Below are 12,262 nucleotides of genomic sequence, written 5' to 3'. Positions count from 1 at the left end.
TATAGAGACGGAGAGGAAAAAAGATACGTGAAGGAGACCTACCGCAACAGTGAGTTTTGTTTTGAAAACTAGCATTGTATAATTTCATACGTGATCAATCCCCAAATCCTGGCATTTCTAGGTATTCCAGAGCAAGGCTTTCTGATTAAAATAATTCCCCAAACCTGCTTTGTAAAATGAAATCATTTCCATTTCATGTTAAGTCCACAGATGGAGGTGGTCAGCGCGAGGTGGTGGTGGGGAAGGCAGAGGGGAAATGAAAAGGGCTTTCAGGGCTGACCCCTCAAAAGGATCTCATGGGGTCACCAGGGGTCTCCCGTGAGCATTGGGGTATCTCTGACAAGACCACTTGGACCAGTTATAGCCCCAAAGATGGGGTGGGGGGCCTGCTGGGGTAGGGGTCACTCCGGAATCCTGGGAACTCATGTAGAGGCAGGCCCTGGTTTCAGCATTGCTTGGAGGAAACGCAGTCCTGAAGACCCTCCCGCCCCTTGGTTTTACACAGGAGGGGAGGACCCCCGAGACTTGGCCTGGGGGCAGCTGAGGACTCCCATGGCTCCTGGCAGCACCAGAACCCACCGTGTGATGCTGGGCCCCTGTCCCCCCTGAGGAGCCATCACGGGCCTGGCCGTGAGTGTGGTCTGTCCTGGGACAGAGCGTCTGGCGGGAGCTGTCCTGAAACAGTCGCACATCACCTGGCTCACTGGGGGTCCTGGCCGTGACTCTCTTGCCCAGGATGGGCTTCTGCACCCGAGGAGTCCAACGCAGGATGGCCCCGGCGGGCAGGTTTTGACCTAAGTCCGCGAAGACGGCAGTCGTGGCTCTGAAAATGCTCAGCGTGAGAGCTCACGCCCGGCCTCGGCTGGAGGGCCTTCCTTCCTTCCTGAGTGTTCTCCCTCATTTCTGTGTTGGGGGGTCTGGAGTGGCGAGCAGCAGAAGGGACCGTGGCTGGCTCGCAGAGCTGGCAGGGCACGGGGGCGCTGGGGCAGGTGGGGCCCCTGCTCTCCAGCTCTGTTCCTCCAGTCCAGGCCCACGTGCTGGGAAGGGGTGTGTTGCACTGATTGTCGCCAGCTGGATGGGCCTCAGGGGGTGGAAAGGCAGCCCTCAAGGAAGCCCGAAGGGCTGCTAGGAAGGGACATGGCTGCTGGACCCCACGGCACCCTGTGAGACTGTCTCCCGGCTGCCTTCACGCTGGCTCGTGGGGCCGGGGAAGTGGGCTGGCTCGGGGGAGCCCAGGGTGGGACCCCAGGATGGGACCCGACCAGCCCTCCTACGCAGCCCCCGTCTGAGAGCACCCCCGCCTGGGCTCCAGCTCTGTCCCTGGGTCCCGGGCCCCTTGCCTGGCCGCATCGAGGACGCCCACGTGGGGCCTGGGCCATGTGCTCCTCCTTGGTTAATCTCTGAGCTCCGCGTGAGGCTGGGGCAGGGCGGCCGCTCATGCGGACCTGGGTTAAGTCAGAACAGATGCGGTGCTGGCCCTTCCTGGGACTGAGGCGAGTGGTGGGCTCAGAGCCCAGTGCCTCTTGGCATTGGTCTGTCCAAGCTGGGCCGTGCCACCTGTTACGGGCCCTTCCCGTCGTCCACTTGAGGCTCAGGGTCTGCGGATTGGGCAGCAGTCAAGGCCAAGCGGGTGTTCAAGGAGGTGTTGGGTGTTCAAGGAGGACCACCTGGTGCTGGGTGTTCAAGGAGGACCACCTGGCCACCCACTTCCCTGCGGGGGCTGCCTCTGGAGAGGACCGGAGGGGCGGTGGGGGAGGTACAGGATGGTGATGTTTCTTGGCATCAGCTTTGCACCTCTTTTCGTGCTGCACGGTGTGTATATATCATCTATTTGAAAAATTGTATCTATATGTATGAAAAAGGTGTATTATAAAAGGAAACAATGGAGCTTCCTGGTGGTGCAGTGGTTAAGAATCCGCCTGCCAATGCAGGGGACACGGGTTTGAGCCCTGGTGTGGGAAGATCTCACATGCCGCAGAGCAACTAAGCCCACGTGCCACAACTACTGAAGCCCACGCACCTAGAGCCCGTGCTCCACAACAAGAGAAGCCCCCGCAATGAGAAGCCCGCGCACCGCAATGAAGAGTAGCCCCCGCTCGCCGCAACTAGAGAAAGCCTGCGTGCAGCAACGAAGACCCAACACAGCCAAAAATAAATAAATAAAATAGACACAACATTAAAGAAATAAAAAATGTTTTAAAAAATAAAAATAAAATAAAAAACAATGAAAAGACGAGATGTAGAATCAGGTCTCGGTCGGGGCTCACCCTGAGGCTTGCACATTGGGGAGTTACTTTGGGCTCCCCGGCAGGTGATTAGTGGAAAGTCAGTCAAAGTCACCGACAGGCAGTTGCCTTTACAGAACCCCGAGCTCAGCCTGGTGTTTTCGGGGCCCAGCAGCAAGGCTGTCCTTGACTTACGTGTGGGGCTGGCTTTCTGGACGGTTGGGAAGGCGGTCACATACCCGCTCAGCCGGCTGGTACCTCCCTCTGCGTGGGAGGCAGCAGGCAGGGCATCTGGGCAGCCGAGATGAGTGCCTCCTGTGTGGGTGGGAGCCAGGTAGGTTTGCCTTTTCTTTTCAGGAGCGCCAGCAGCTCTGGTCATCTGCTGAGAGATGTGATCACACCTCTTCTAGAGCCAAGAAGACACACCCGTCGACCACACGTGCTCTAGGTGAACACATTCACCCTCCTGGTCACGGATGCCACCTCGCCATGTAAGAATCTGCCTCTCTGGCTTCTTGGGGCCCCAAGGGCTGAGGCCAGGGCTGCTCTGGCTGGGGTTGGGGTGGAGGAAAGGGGATCAGGACCCCAGGGACCCCAGGGTGGAAGGTGGGCCTTAAAATTCCTTCCCTACTCATCCCCACTGAGGCTGGATTCCCACACCAGCAGTGGGCAGGGGCTGGGGGACAAGCTGCTCAGGGACACAGGCCTTTCCCCGAGCCCTTCTCCCATCAGTAAACTAGGGACAAAGCAGGGGCATCTTCTGGCGCTGCTGGGAGGCTCGAAAGGGGCCAGTCCATCCCCGGCCGGACCCCATAACTTCTGGGTAAATGCAGCTTCCCAGGCTCCCTGCTGGAGCCCCAGTGCAGGGGGGCCAAGAACCAGACAGCCTGGTGTTGGGGGGGTGCTGCACTGAGAGGGGCCTGAACTGAGGCCAAGGAGGCCTCCCACCCTGAACCCCCGACGAGCTGCTCCCTCCCGGCTGGTGCATACAGTAGGTGCTCATTAAATGTGTCGAGTGACGGAAACAGGTGCAGACTGGTGGGCTGGGCTGTGGGGACCAGTGGGAACCCCAGGGGACCGTCGTCCGATGTGAGGGGACCGCGTGGGCAGCTCCAGGCCCCTTCAGCCTTGGGGTCACCTCAGGTAGGGGTCCGTGCCATCAGACAGGAGGCGGGGCTCTGCCTCCTGAGGTCCTTCTGGAAGTGTCCCTTTCTAATGCAGACGAATGATGAGGGAGGAGCCTGACAGCCGGGAGAAGGAACTGAGTGATTAAGGGTAATCTGGGCCCAAGAGAAGTGACCAATGTGGACTGACAGCCTGCAGTGCTGGCTGCCCTGCTGGTCCGCCTCTCTGTGGACACCAGGGTCCCATCGCTGGGCTGGGCCAACTCCTGGAATGTCTGTAATGCCGCCCCCACCCGCGTGTCCTCAAGGAGCTCAGAATAAAGCCAGCCCTGCCGTCCAGCCCTGTCCACCTGTCCCCCTTCTACCCTTGGCTCTCCTGCTCTGGCCACACAGGTGTCACCCTCCCAGCCCCCGAGGGAGCGTGCCCCTCCCAGCCACTCTCTCTGTCTGCTCCCTGAGAGCCCACCCCACGATTCTCACCTCCTTGTCTGTTTTCCTCATTCTCATCTGTGCCCCCCCTGCCCTGCTGCAGCACCACTGGGTCCCCAAACAGCCCGGGCCTGGCACTCAGGAGGGGCTCAGGTACATCTGTTCACGGGAATCTCCAGCCACTCGGCGGGCTCTGGGGGAGTGTAGCCAGGGCTGCCCGCCTTGCTGCTTCCTCCAGGCAGCCTCGCTGGATTAGAGCTACCATGGGCCTGGGGGGCGGGGATGCCCCAGTACCTGGGAGGGTGGGGGAGGGCTGGGGGGGCGGGGATGCCCCAGTATCTGGGAGCGTGGGGGAGGGCTGGGGGGGCGGGGATGCCCCAGTACCTGGGAGCGTGGGGAGGGCAATTTGATGGCTTCTCGGGCACCCCCTCCCTGCTCCTGCTGAGGCAGCAAGGGTGGCGCAGGTGGTTTTGAAATGAGGTTTTCACGTCTCCCTCAGGCTCCTCAGATAACCCTGGGTGGCAGAGGTTGTAACCTGTGTGCTCATCAGTTGTCCAGGAACAGCGCATTTGGAGGAATAGGGGACGGTGAAGTGATCCCTGGTGTGGGGCAGGTGGACTGATGAGGGCGGAGCAGCTGCCCGGGGGCTGTGGACCTGCGGCCAGAGGCAGGGTGGGGAGAGGGGGTCCCGGTGGAGGGAGGGCCAGGCCGGAGCTGGGAGACCTGAGTGTCCTCTGCCTTGCTGCGGACCCCAGGTGACGTTGGCAGAGACCCACTCTGAGCCTCAGTTTCCTCATCAGTTAAAGGAACCACCCTGCTCCCTGTGGAACAGACACAGAAACCAAGGCATGGAGGGGCCCGGCAACTCCTGCCAGGTCACACAGCCCGAGAGAGGGCAGCCTGTGTTTCGTGTCCCTTCCCTGCCGTTCCCCCCTTCCTGTCTCCCTTTCCTGTCCCTGCCCTCATCGCTGTCCCCTCAGCCTCCCCTGGGCTGCATCCAGTGACAGCCCGATAAGGAACGGGGGGAGGGGTATAAAGGGCTCCCCATCCCAACCCCCCAGGACACCCTTGAAGGGCCATCCCCATCTCTGGGCTCCCATGGGGTCAACTGAGGCCTGCTGGGACATGGCATGTCCTCTGCTTGGACACCTGGGGACCTCTCACCTGCACAGGAAAATTTGCTTTTGGAAACGTCTGAATGTCAGAAATTTATTTTAACTTTGTGTCTAAACAATGGCTTTGTGGGCGCACACAAAGGAAGGGGGGAGGGCTGTGTGCACTGACGTGGCTGCAGCCGCACGTGTGTGTGCACGTGCACGCATGTATGTGTATGCGTGTGTGTGCGTGTGCACGTGTATGCATGTGTGCATGTGCGTATATGTGTGCGTGTGTGCATGTGTGCGCATGTGCGTATATATGTGTGCGCGTGTGTGTGTGTGCACGTGGCAGCATGCGCTCCATTCAAGGACTGGCACTTTTGTCGGCAGCGGCTGGCAGTGCCCACAGCCCCGGGTGTTGTGCTCGCCCGTCTGCCAGCCTGATTACCTCCAGGTGGCGCTAAGCAGAGGCTTCACTCGGTACTTTGTCCTTTCACGTTACTTCAGTTTTTCATGAGAGAATGAACTGCTTTTATCATAAAAGATAAAGGTTTTGCATCTTGAAAGTTAATGTGCGCACAGCAAGCTAGACAGGCGGGGGCTCCGGGTGGGGGGACTGGGTCCAGCCCAGCCCACCTCTCGGGCCTCACTCCCGCTCCATCCGGGTCCAATTCTCTCCCTGGAGGCTGAGCTCACATTCCTTGAGGAGTGAAGAGGTGGGTGGGTAGACATGTAGGCGAGCCGGAAGTTCTGCAGCTGTGGCCGCACCGGAGCCCCGTGCAGGTGCTGGGAGCTGGCTGGACGCGCGCGCCCACTTCCTCCCGGGCGTCCCTGGCTGTGGCAGGCGACTCCCTCGAAGTTTCCTTATAGCTTCACTGGGGTCCCCGGGGGTTCCGAGAGCAGGAGGAGGGGAGGTGGGATTGGGGGCCCAGATGGTCAGGAGGGCAGCGGCCAGGCAGTAGCCACCCCCACCACCAAGCTGGACCGCAGGCTGAGAACTGGTACCCTCAGAGCCGAGGAATGAGGCCTGGGGGCGGGAGGCAGCCCACGGCAGAAGTGCAGACTGGGCATGTGTGCGAGCACGTGTGTGCATGGTGCGGGTGCACGTGGGGGGGACCCTCCCGGTTGGAGGGGCAGCCGCTCGTGGCCCCTCGTCCTGCCTCTCCTCCTTCCCCATCTGGCTCTGAGCCTTCCCCTTGTCCCATTCTCTCCTTCATCACTTCAGCCTGGGTGGGGTTTCTGTGGTGTTCTGATAAAAATTGGAATTCAAATCCTAATTGTGGGAAGCAGTGGGGGGCAAGTGGGAGGCAGGAGGGGGTGGGGGGGAGGGTGGGGGGGGAGGAGTTGGATGGGGGGCAGCTATCCCGTTCTCAGGCCCCTGCAGCCAGCCACTGGCTGGTTTTTTTCTTTCTTCAAATGTATTTTAAAATGTATGGAATTCTCTCCCAAGCCCTCCTCCTGTTGCCTAGCGACAGCGATGGGGCCAGAGGTGTCTTCCTATAGGAGAGTGGATTCCTCCCTTGTCCCTGCGCTGGAACTCAGCAAACCCGCAGGAGGTGGGCAGGGGCTCGTCCAGAGCTCTGGCCCCAGGGGACAGTGGCATTGAGGTGCAGCTAGGGTGTGGGACAGCCTGCCATTGTCCCCAAGTGTCTCTCTCCGTGACTGGCCTGAACTTCACTGTTGGAGTTTCATTCCTTTGGCTATTCTTGTAAAATGTCATTGCCCCTACTGGAGCTTTTGCCAGTGAATCCCTTACCCTCAGAGTCGGTGGGAGTTCTGAGACTTCCCTGCTGATAAGGCGGGTGGGTCAAAAGCACAGAGGCCTTGAGCAGCCCTGTGCCAATTGGAATGGGGTGGCTTTGAGGCAGCCAGGCCTCGAGGGGCACCTGGCAGGTAAATGAATGAATGAAGGGGAGCGTGGGGAAGACCGCCGAGGAGACTCAAGCGGGAGGACAGAGTGCCTGCAATCTGGAAAGATGCTTTCCTTCTCGTCCCCCAGGCTGGGGGCCTCCGGGGATCCTGCTGCGGTGAGATAAAGGCAGAGCAGGGGAAGCGGAAAGGGGAGGCGGGGGCCCCCCTACTGCAGAAGGTCCCGCTGCTGCCGGGAGGCTCCAGACAGGGCGGCTGTGTCTGAAGACAGGCTGAGTGCCCCTCCCTGGCCTGGCTCCCCACCTGCCGGCCCCCAGGGAGGAGCTGGTTTTTCCCTCGGTTCCCTGAGCTGGTCGGAAGGGCCGTGGAGACCAGGGGCAAACAGTCACAGGACCCCACACCGCACTTCGTTGGGCCTCACCTGTGCCCAGGCCACAGAACAGGACCCTGAGGGACAGGGCGTCACCACACAGCCACTGTGGACCCAGGTCTCCCGACTCCGGGCTCTCAGAGACCAAGCGCATGTGTTTTCAGTAAAAGGGACCAGTCGGGGGCCATCTGCCGTGTCAGTGACCCTCTCACGAATGAGCGAGCGAACCAGCAGCTGCAGGCGGGCCCGCCGGCCCTTCCGCGTGGGAGTGCGTCACGGGTCCACAGCCTCCTTTATTCCCTTATTGAGGGAGTCGGAGGATGTACCTGTCACTGCAGGACATGTGGGGTGGTGGGGGTCCGCGCACACCACAGGGTTTCACCATCACTGTGCCCAGCCACGCGGGCACTTGGCTCTGAGAGCAGACACACGCGGCACACAGAGCTAGCCTCTGGGGCTCCACGGTGACGGGCCGGGAGCTGGGGCGGTCAGGAGGGGTGTCTGGCAGGGCATGGACATGGGGCCCCACCAACGTGGAGTGGGCAGACAGTAAAGTGGACTCGGGCTCAGCGGCAGACCCTGCCCGTCTGCCCGCAGCAGGGTCTGGGCAGTGGGCATCTCATCCCACGTCCACTCTGCCCCCACCTCAGGGGACCGTCCCTTCTGTCCGCTCCAGGGCCATCACATCCAGCCCTGGCCGAGAGGGTGGGATGACCACGCCCACTTCTCAGATGGGGAACCCGGGGCTCGGGGGAATCATGGTGTGTCTGGGGCCCAGGGAGGGTCTGAGGACCTGTCACAAAGAGTCCAGGTCCTCCTTCTGAAGCCGACACCGGAGCCCAGACTCAGTCTTTGCTGAACTCTGATGCCCACTCGCTGAGCAGGGCTGGGGGCTGCACTGACCTTGGGCCCATCTGCTGGACTCCCGTGTCCCCTGCACCGGTGGCCACTGGGTCACAGGAGGGCTGCCTGGCCTGGGGACTAGCTGTGGGCCTGCCCCCAGGCCTGTTCTTGGTGAACAGCTTGGGGGAGGATTTTGTGGGGCTCAAGTGTATAATACCCCGATTCATAGCAGATCCCAGGTCTGAAGGGGCCGTGGATACTGCAGTATCTGACCGTCGTTTCTGAGCGTGGGGAGACCGAGTCCCGGCTAACTCCAGACCAGGAGCAGGTCACCTGATCCTGAGTCGGTGCCGCCCAGGCAGGCGGTCTGCCTGTCTGTCTGTTTGTCTGACTGTCTCCCTTCTGGGCAGATGTGCTTCCAGGCCCAGGGAGGACCTGCTTTAAGAGGCCTGCGCTTCGCTTCTGGGCCCCTGGCCACTCGTGGTCCCGGCTGGTCCAGGGCAGCTCCCCTGGGACCCGCCTTCCCCTGGCTCAGGGCACCTTCCTGGGGCCGGGCCATCCTGTCTGGAGACCAGATCCCAGAGTCCAAGGAGGCGCCTGCCTTTCTGGGCGCCCGAGCTGGGGCCAGGCCTGCCTGCTGGCCGTGACAAACGAGTCTGGGCCCCCGCCTGGCTGCCAGCCAGTGGGCCGCCTGTACCCAGGGCCCTTCCTCCATACCGGTGGCCCGGACCTCAGCACTGGCCTCTTTCGGAGAGCTGGCCGGCTCCCCTCTGCCTTGCGGCGTCCACCCTGAAGCAGCTGGGAGCTGGGCCGCAGGAGCTGGACAGCAGGAGGGAGAGCGTGTGAGGACGTGCCTGTCCTGGGACCCACTGACCTGGCCTTGTGTCCACAGAGCCAGGATGGAGAACTGCGAGGCTAGCTGCCCTGTGGTGTCCCTGCAGAGCTTTGCCACCTTGGCCTGGGGAGGACAGGCGGTGGGGGGCTGCCAGGGCTGGGCGATGCCAGGCTGATCCCTTCATGGACCTCTTGTGACATCAAAGCTTCCTGGGATTCGCCCTTGGAAAGGTGGTGGGTCGGATGCCTGCTGCAGAAGGGGCTGACCCGGTCCTGAGCTGCCCGGAGGCCCTCTTGGCGGTGCCGGGACAGAGGTGGTCCTGCCAACTGGGCTCCTCCCAGCGCCAGCTCTCGGGGTCACCACGCTCCGGCCCCAACCTACCCCTTCATGTCTCTCTCCCTCAACATCCATTAGTCTGAGAACAAAAAGACCGCCTTTCACCCAACGCTAATTTCTCCTCATTAAAGGCTGTTTTGGATCTGGGAGAGGATCTGTCTCTCTTTCTGGCTTTGAAAGAGAAGGGGCGCGGGGGAGGGTGAGAGAGGAGAAGCCGAAAGGAAGTGCAGCCTCTGGGTGTGGGTGCTGGGTCCTGGGCCTCGGATGCCACGGAGCGGGCCCAGGGCCGACCCCCGTCCAGCTCGCAGGCGCTGCGCGGACAGGCGTGGAGGCCGAGTGGCAGCCCCTCTGTGACCCCTCCCGGCCCCCCGCCCGGCCCCGCCCGGGCCTAGTACAGCGTCTCCCGGGTGACATTGCTGGAGAAGGTGTGGCTTCCGGACACGCTGCTGGCCTTCCTCGAGAAGGCCAGCCTCCTCCTTCTGTGCCCCCACAGGGGACACAGGCAGGCCAGCGTGGACAGGAAGATCTGGCGGAAGTTGGCGGAGACGAGGTTGTACAGCACGGGGTTGATGGTGGAGCTGACGTAGAAGAGGGCGTTGGTCAGCATGTAGAAGTAGTGGTAGAAGTCATACAGGAACCTGGGGTGGGAGAGGACGCTCAGGCTGGCGGGCCAGACACAGCCCGCACGGGGCAGCCCGTGGCTGACGCGGGGGCCTGGGACAGTCATTGCAGACTACTTGGACATCTTTTGAAGTGGGGATATTTCACAATAAATTCCAGGGCTCTGGTTTCTCTTGAGAGGTTGGAAGTTCTGAGCACACTCCCGCCTGGCACCGGTCAGCTGAACTGCCGAGCTGAGCTGCAGCCGCCCACCCGAGGCCAGCTGTGCAGTCCCCCTTGGCCGCAGTCTCCACCTCTCCCTGCAGCCCAGCTGGCCTGCCCTTTCTTGTGCAGAATCCCAGCCCCTGCTCAGGGCTGCAGGACGTGGCCAGGGCCTGGCCTCAATGGAAGAGCCAGGCCAGGAACCCCCTCTGCACCTCCCAGACAGCTGTGCACCTCATCTCGACTTGCTTGCCTCTGTGCACAGGGATCTCACCCCCTCATCTGGCAGCTCACTTCACTACCAGGCGGCCCTGAGTTTCAGAACCCCTTTACTTTGGGCTGTGTTCCATGCCCTGTACCTTCTCTTCATCCTTTCTAGATTTTCCCTCCCTAGTGGCTCCCCGACACTTGGAAGAGCCCACAACCCTGGGACCTGGCAGCCCCGCTACGCAGAGGAGCTCACGCAGCGAGGCTGAGGCTACCGTTGCGGGGAGGCCAGCTGGCGAGGCCGGCATCCATACGTCGCAGTGCGGGTGTGATGCTCTCGGAGTCCCAGGGGTCCTCCTGCCAACTCCTCCAGGCTGGGGGTGGTCTGGGGGCCCCGACAGTCGCCATCACTCCTCCCACAGCCAGCAGCACCAGCCCTTCCTGTCGCTCTCCAGACGCCCCCAAACCTGTCTTGTACTGACTGTTTTAGGACTTGCTTTCCTTTTACGAAGCAGCTTCCAGGGTGTCTGTCCCTCTACGGACTCTGCCTTCCCTGCCCTATCACAGCCGCACCTGAGGGCCTGTCGGGGGACGCTGACCCGCCCACCCTGAGCTGCCCCTCTCAGCGCCCCCAACCCCTACACTCAACTGTTTCGGGAAGCATGCCCCCAGCCCAAGCCTCACCCCTTCGGCCCCAGCCTCCCATACTCACGGGGTCCACTGCTCGTCCGAAATGTAGCAGAACATGAGGCGTCGCACATGGTAGGGCAGCCAGCAGACCACGAAGGCGATGACCACGGCACCTGAGACGTGGAGGGACGTGGGCCTCAGGGAGGTGGAGGGAGAGGTCCCGTGTTCATGGACTGAAACAGCTAATAGTGTTAAGATGACAGTGCTGCCCAAAGTGACCTAGAGATTCAGTGGAATTTCTATGGAAATCCTGATGACATTTTTTGCAGAAATAGAAGAATTCATTGGGAATCTCAAGGGATGCTGGACAGACAAGACAATCTCGAGAAAGAAGAACAAAGCTGGAGGACTCACCCTTCCTGACTTCAAAACCTACCACAAAGCTACAGTCATCCAAACAGAGTGGTAATGGCATGAGGACAGACGTATAGACCCATGGACTAGAACAGAGGACCCAGAAATAAGCCCTCCCATATATAGTCAAATGACTTTCTACAGGGCGCCAAGATCAAAGGGAAAAGGGCTGTTTTTTCAACAAATGTTCTGGGAAAACTGGATCCCCACATGCAAAAGAATGAAGCTGTCCCCTTACCTCACACCATCTGAAAAAATTAACTCAAAATGGATCAAAGATCTAAACATAAAAGCTAAGGTATAAAATTCTTTGAAGAAAATATAGGACAAAAATTTCACAACATTGAATTTGAAAAGACAACAAGGGAAAAAATAAATAATTTGGACTATATAAAAATAAATAACTGTGTATTAAAGGTCACAATTGACAGAGTGAAAAGGCAACCTACAGAACGGAAGAAAATATTTGCATCACATATCTGATAAGGGATTAATATCCTGGGCATATAGAAAACTCAACAACAAAAATCAAACAACCCAATACAAAAGCAGGCAGAGGACCTGAATAGACATTTCTCCAAAGAAGAGATACCAATGGCCGATAAGCACATGAAAAGATGCTTAACATCACTGATCACTGGGGGAATGCAAATCAAAACTACAATAGGATACCACCTCATACCCAATAGGACAGCTCCAATAAAAGAAAAACACAGGAAAGAGTAATCTGGGGGAGGATACGGAGAAACTGGAACATGTGTACACTGTCGGTGGGAATGTACAATGGTACAGCCACTTTAGAAAGCAGTTTGGCTGTTTAAAAATATTTTTTAATTCAATAAATTAAAATTCTACTCCTGGGTTTATGCCCCCAAAGAACTGGAAGCAGGAGTTCAAACAGATACCAGTAGCTCATAGCAGCACTACTATTCAGAGTAGCTGAAATCAATGCATGACGGATAAACCAAATGCGGTCCATCCGTACAACAGAATATTATTCAGCCCTAAAAAGGAAGGACATTCTGACACAGGCTACAACATAGATGAACCTTGAAGACATT

At 59.4% G+C, this 12,262-nt stretch overlaps 1 protein-coding gene across 1 annotated transcript in view; it reads right to left on the bottom strand.

Moving 5' to 3' along the window:
• Nucleotides 1-9,516: 9,516 nt before the first annotated feature.
• Nucleotides 9,517-12,262, bottom strand: part of NTSR1 (neurotensin receptor 1) — a 46,476-nt gene continuing 43,730 nt past the window's right edge. Inside the window, exons 3-4 of the mRNA XM_004310713.1 lie at nt 10,870-10,960; nt 9,517-9,766 (exon numbers count right to left, since the gene is read on the bottom strand). Of these exons, the coding sequence (XP_004310761.1) occupies nt 9,517-9,766; nt 10,870-10,960 (341 nt within the window). The remainder of the gene's footprint in view (nt 9,767-10,869; nt 10,961-12,262) is intronic.

Source organism: Tursiops truncatus, chromosome 15 (genome assembly GCF_011762595.2).
Source record: "Tursiops truncatus isolate mTurTru1 chromosome 15, mTurTru1.mat.Y, whole genome shotgun sequence".
NCBI lineage: Eukaryota > Metazoa > Chordata > Mammalia > Artiodactyla > Delphinidae > Tursiops > Tursiops truncatus.
Note: the sequence above shows the minus strand (reverse complement) of the source record. Positions and strands in the feature narration are given on the sequence as shown.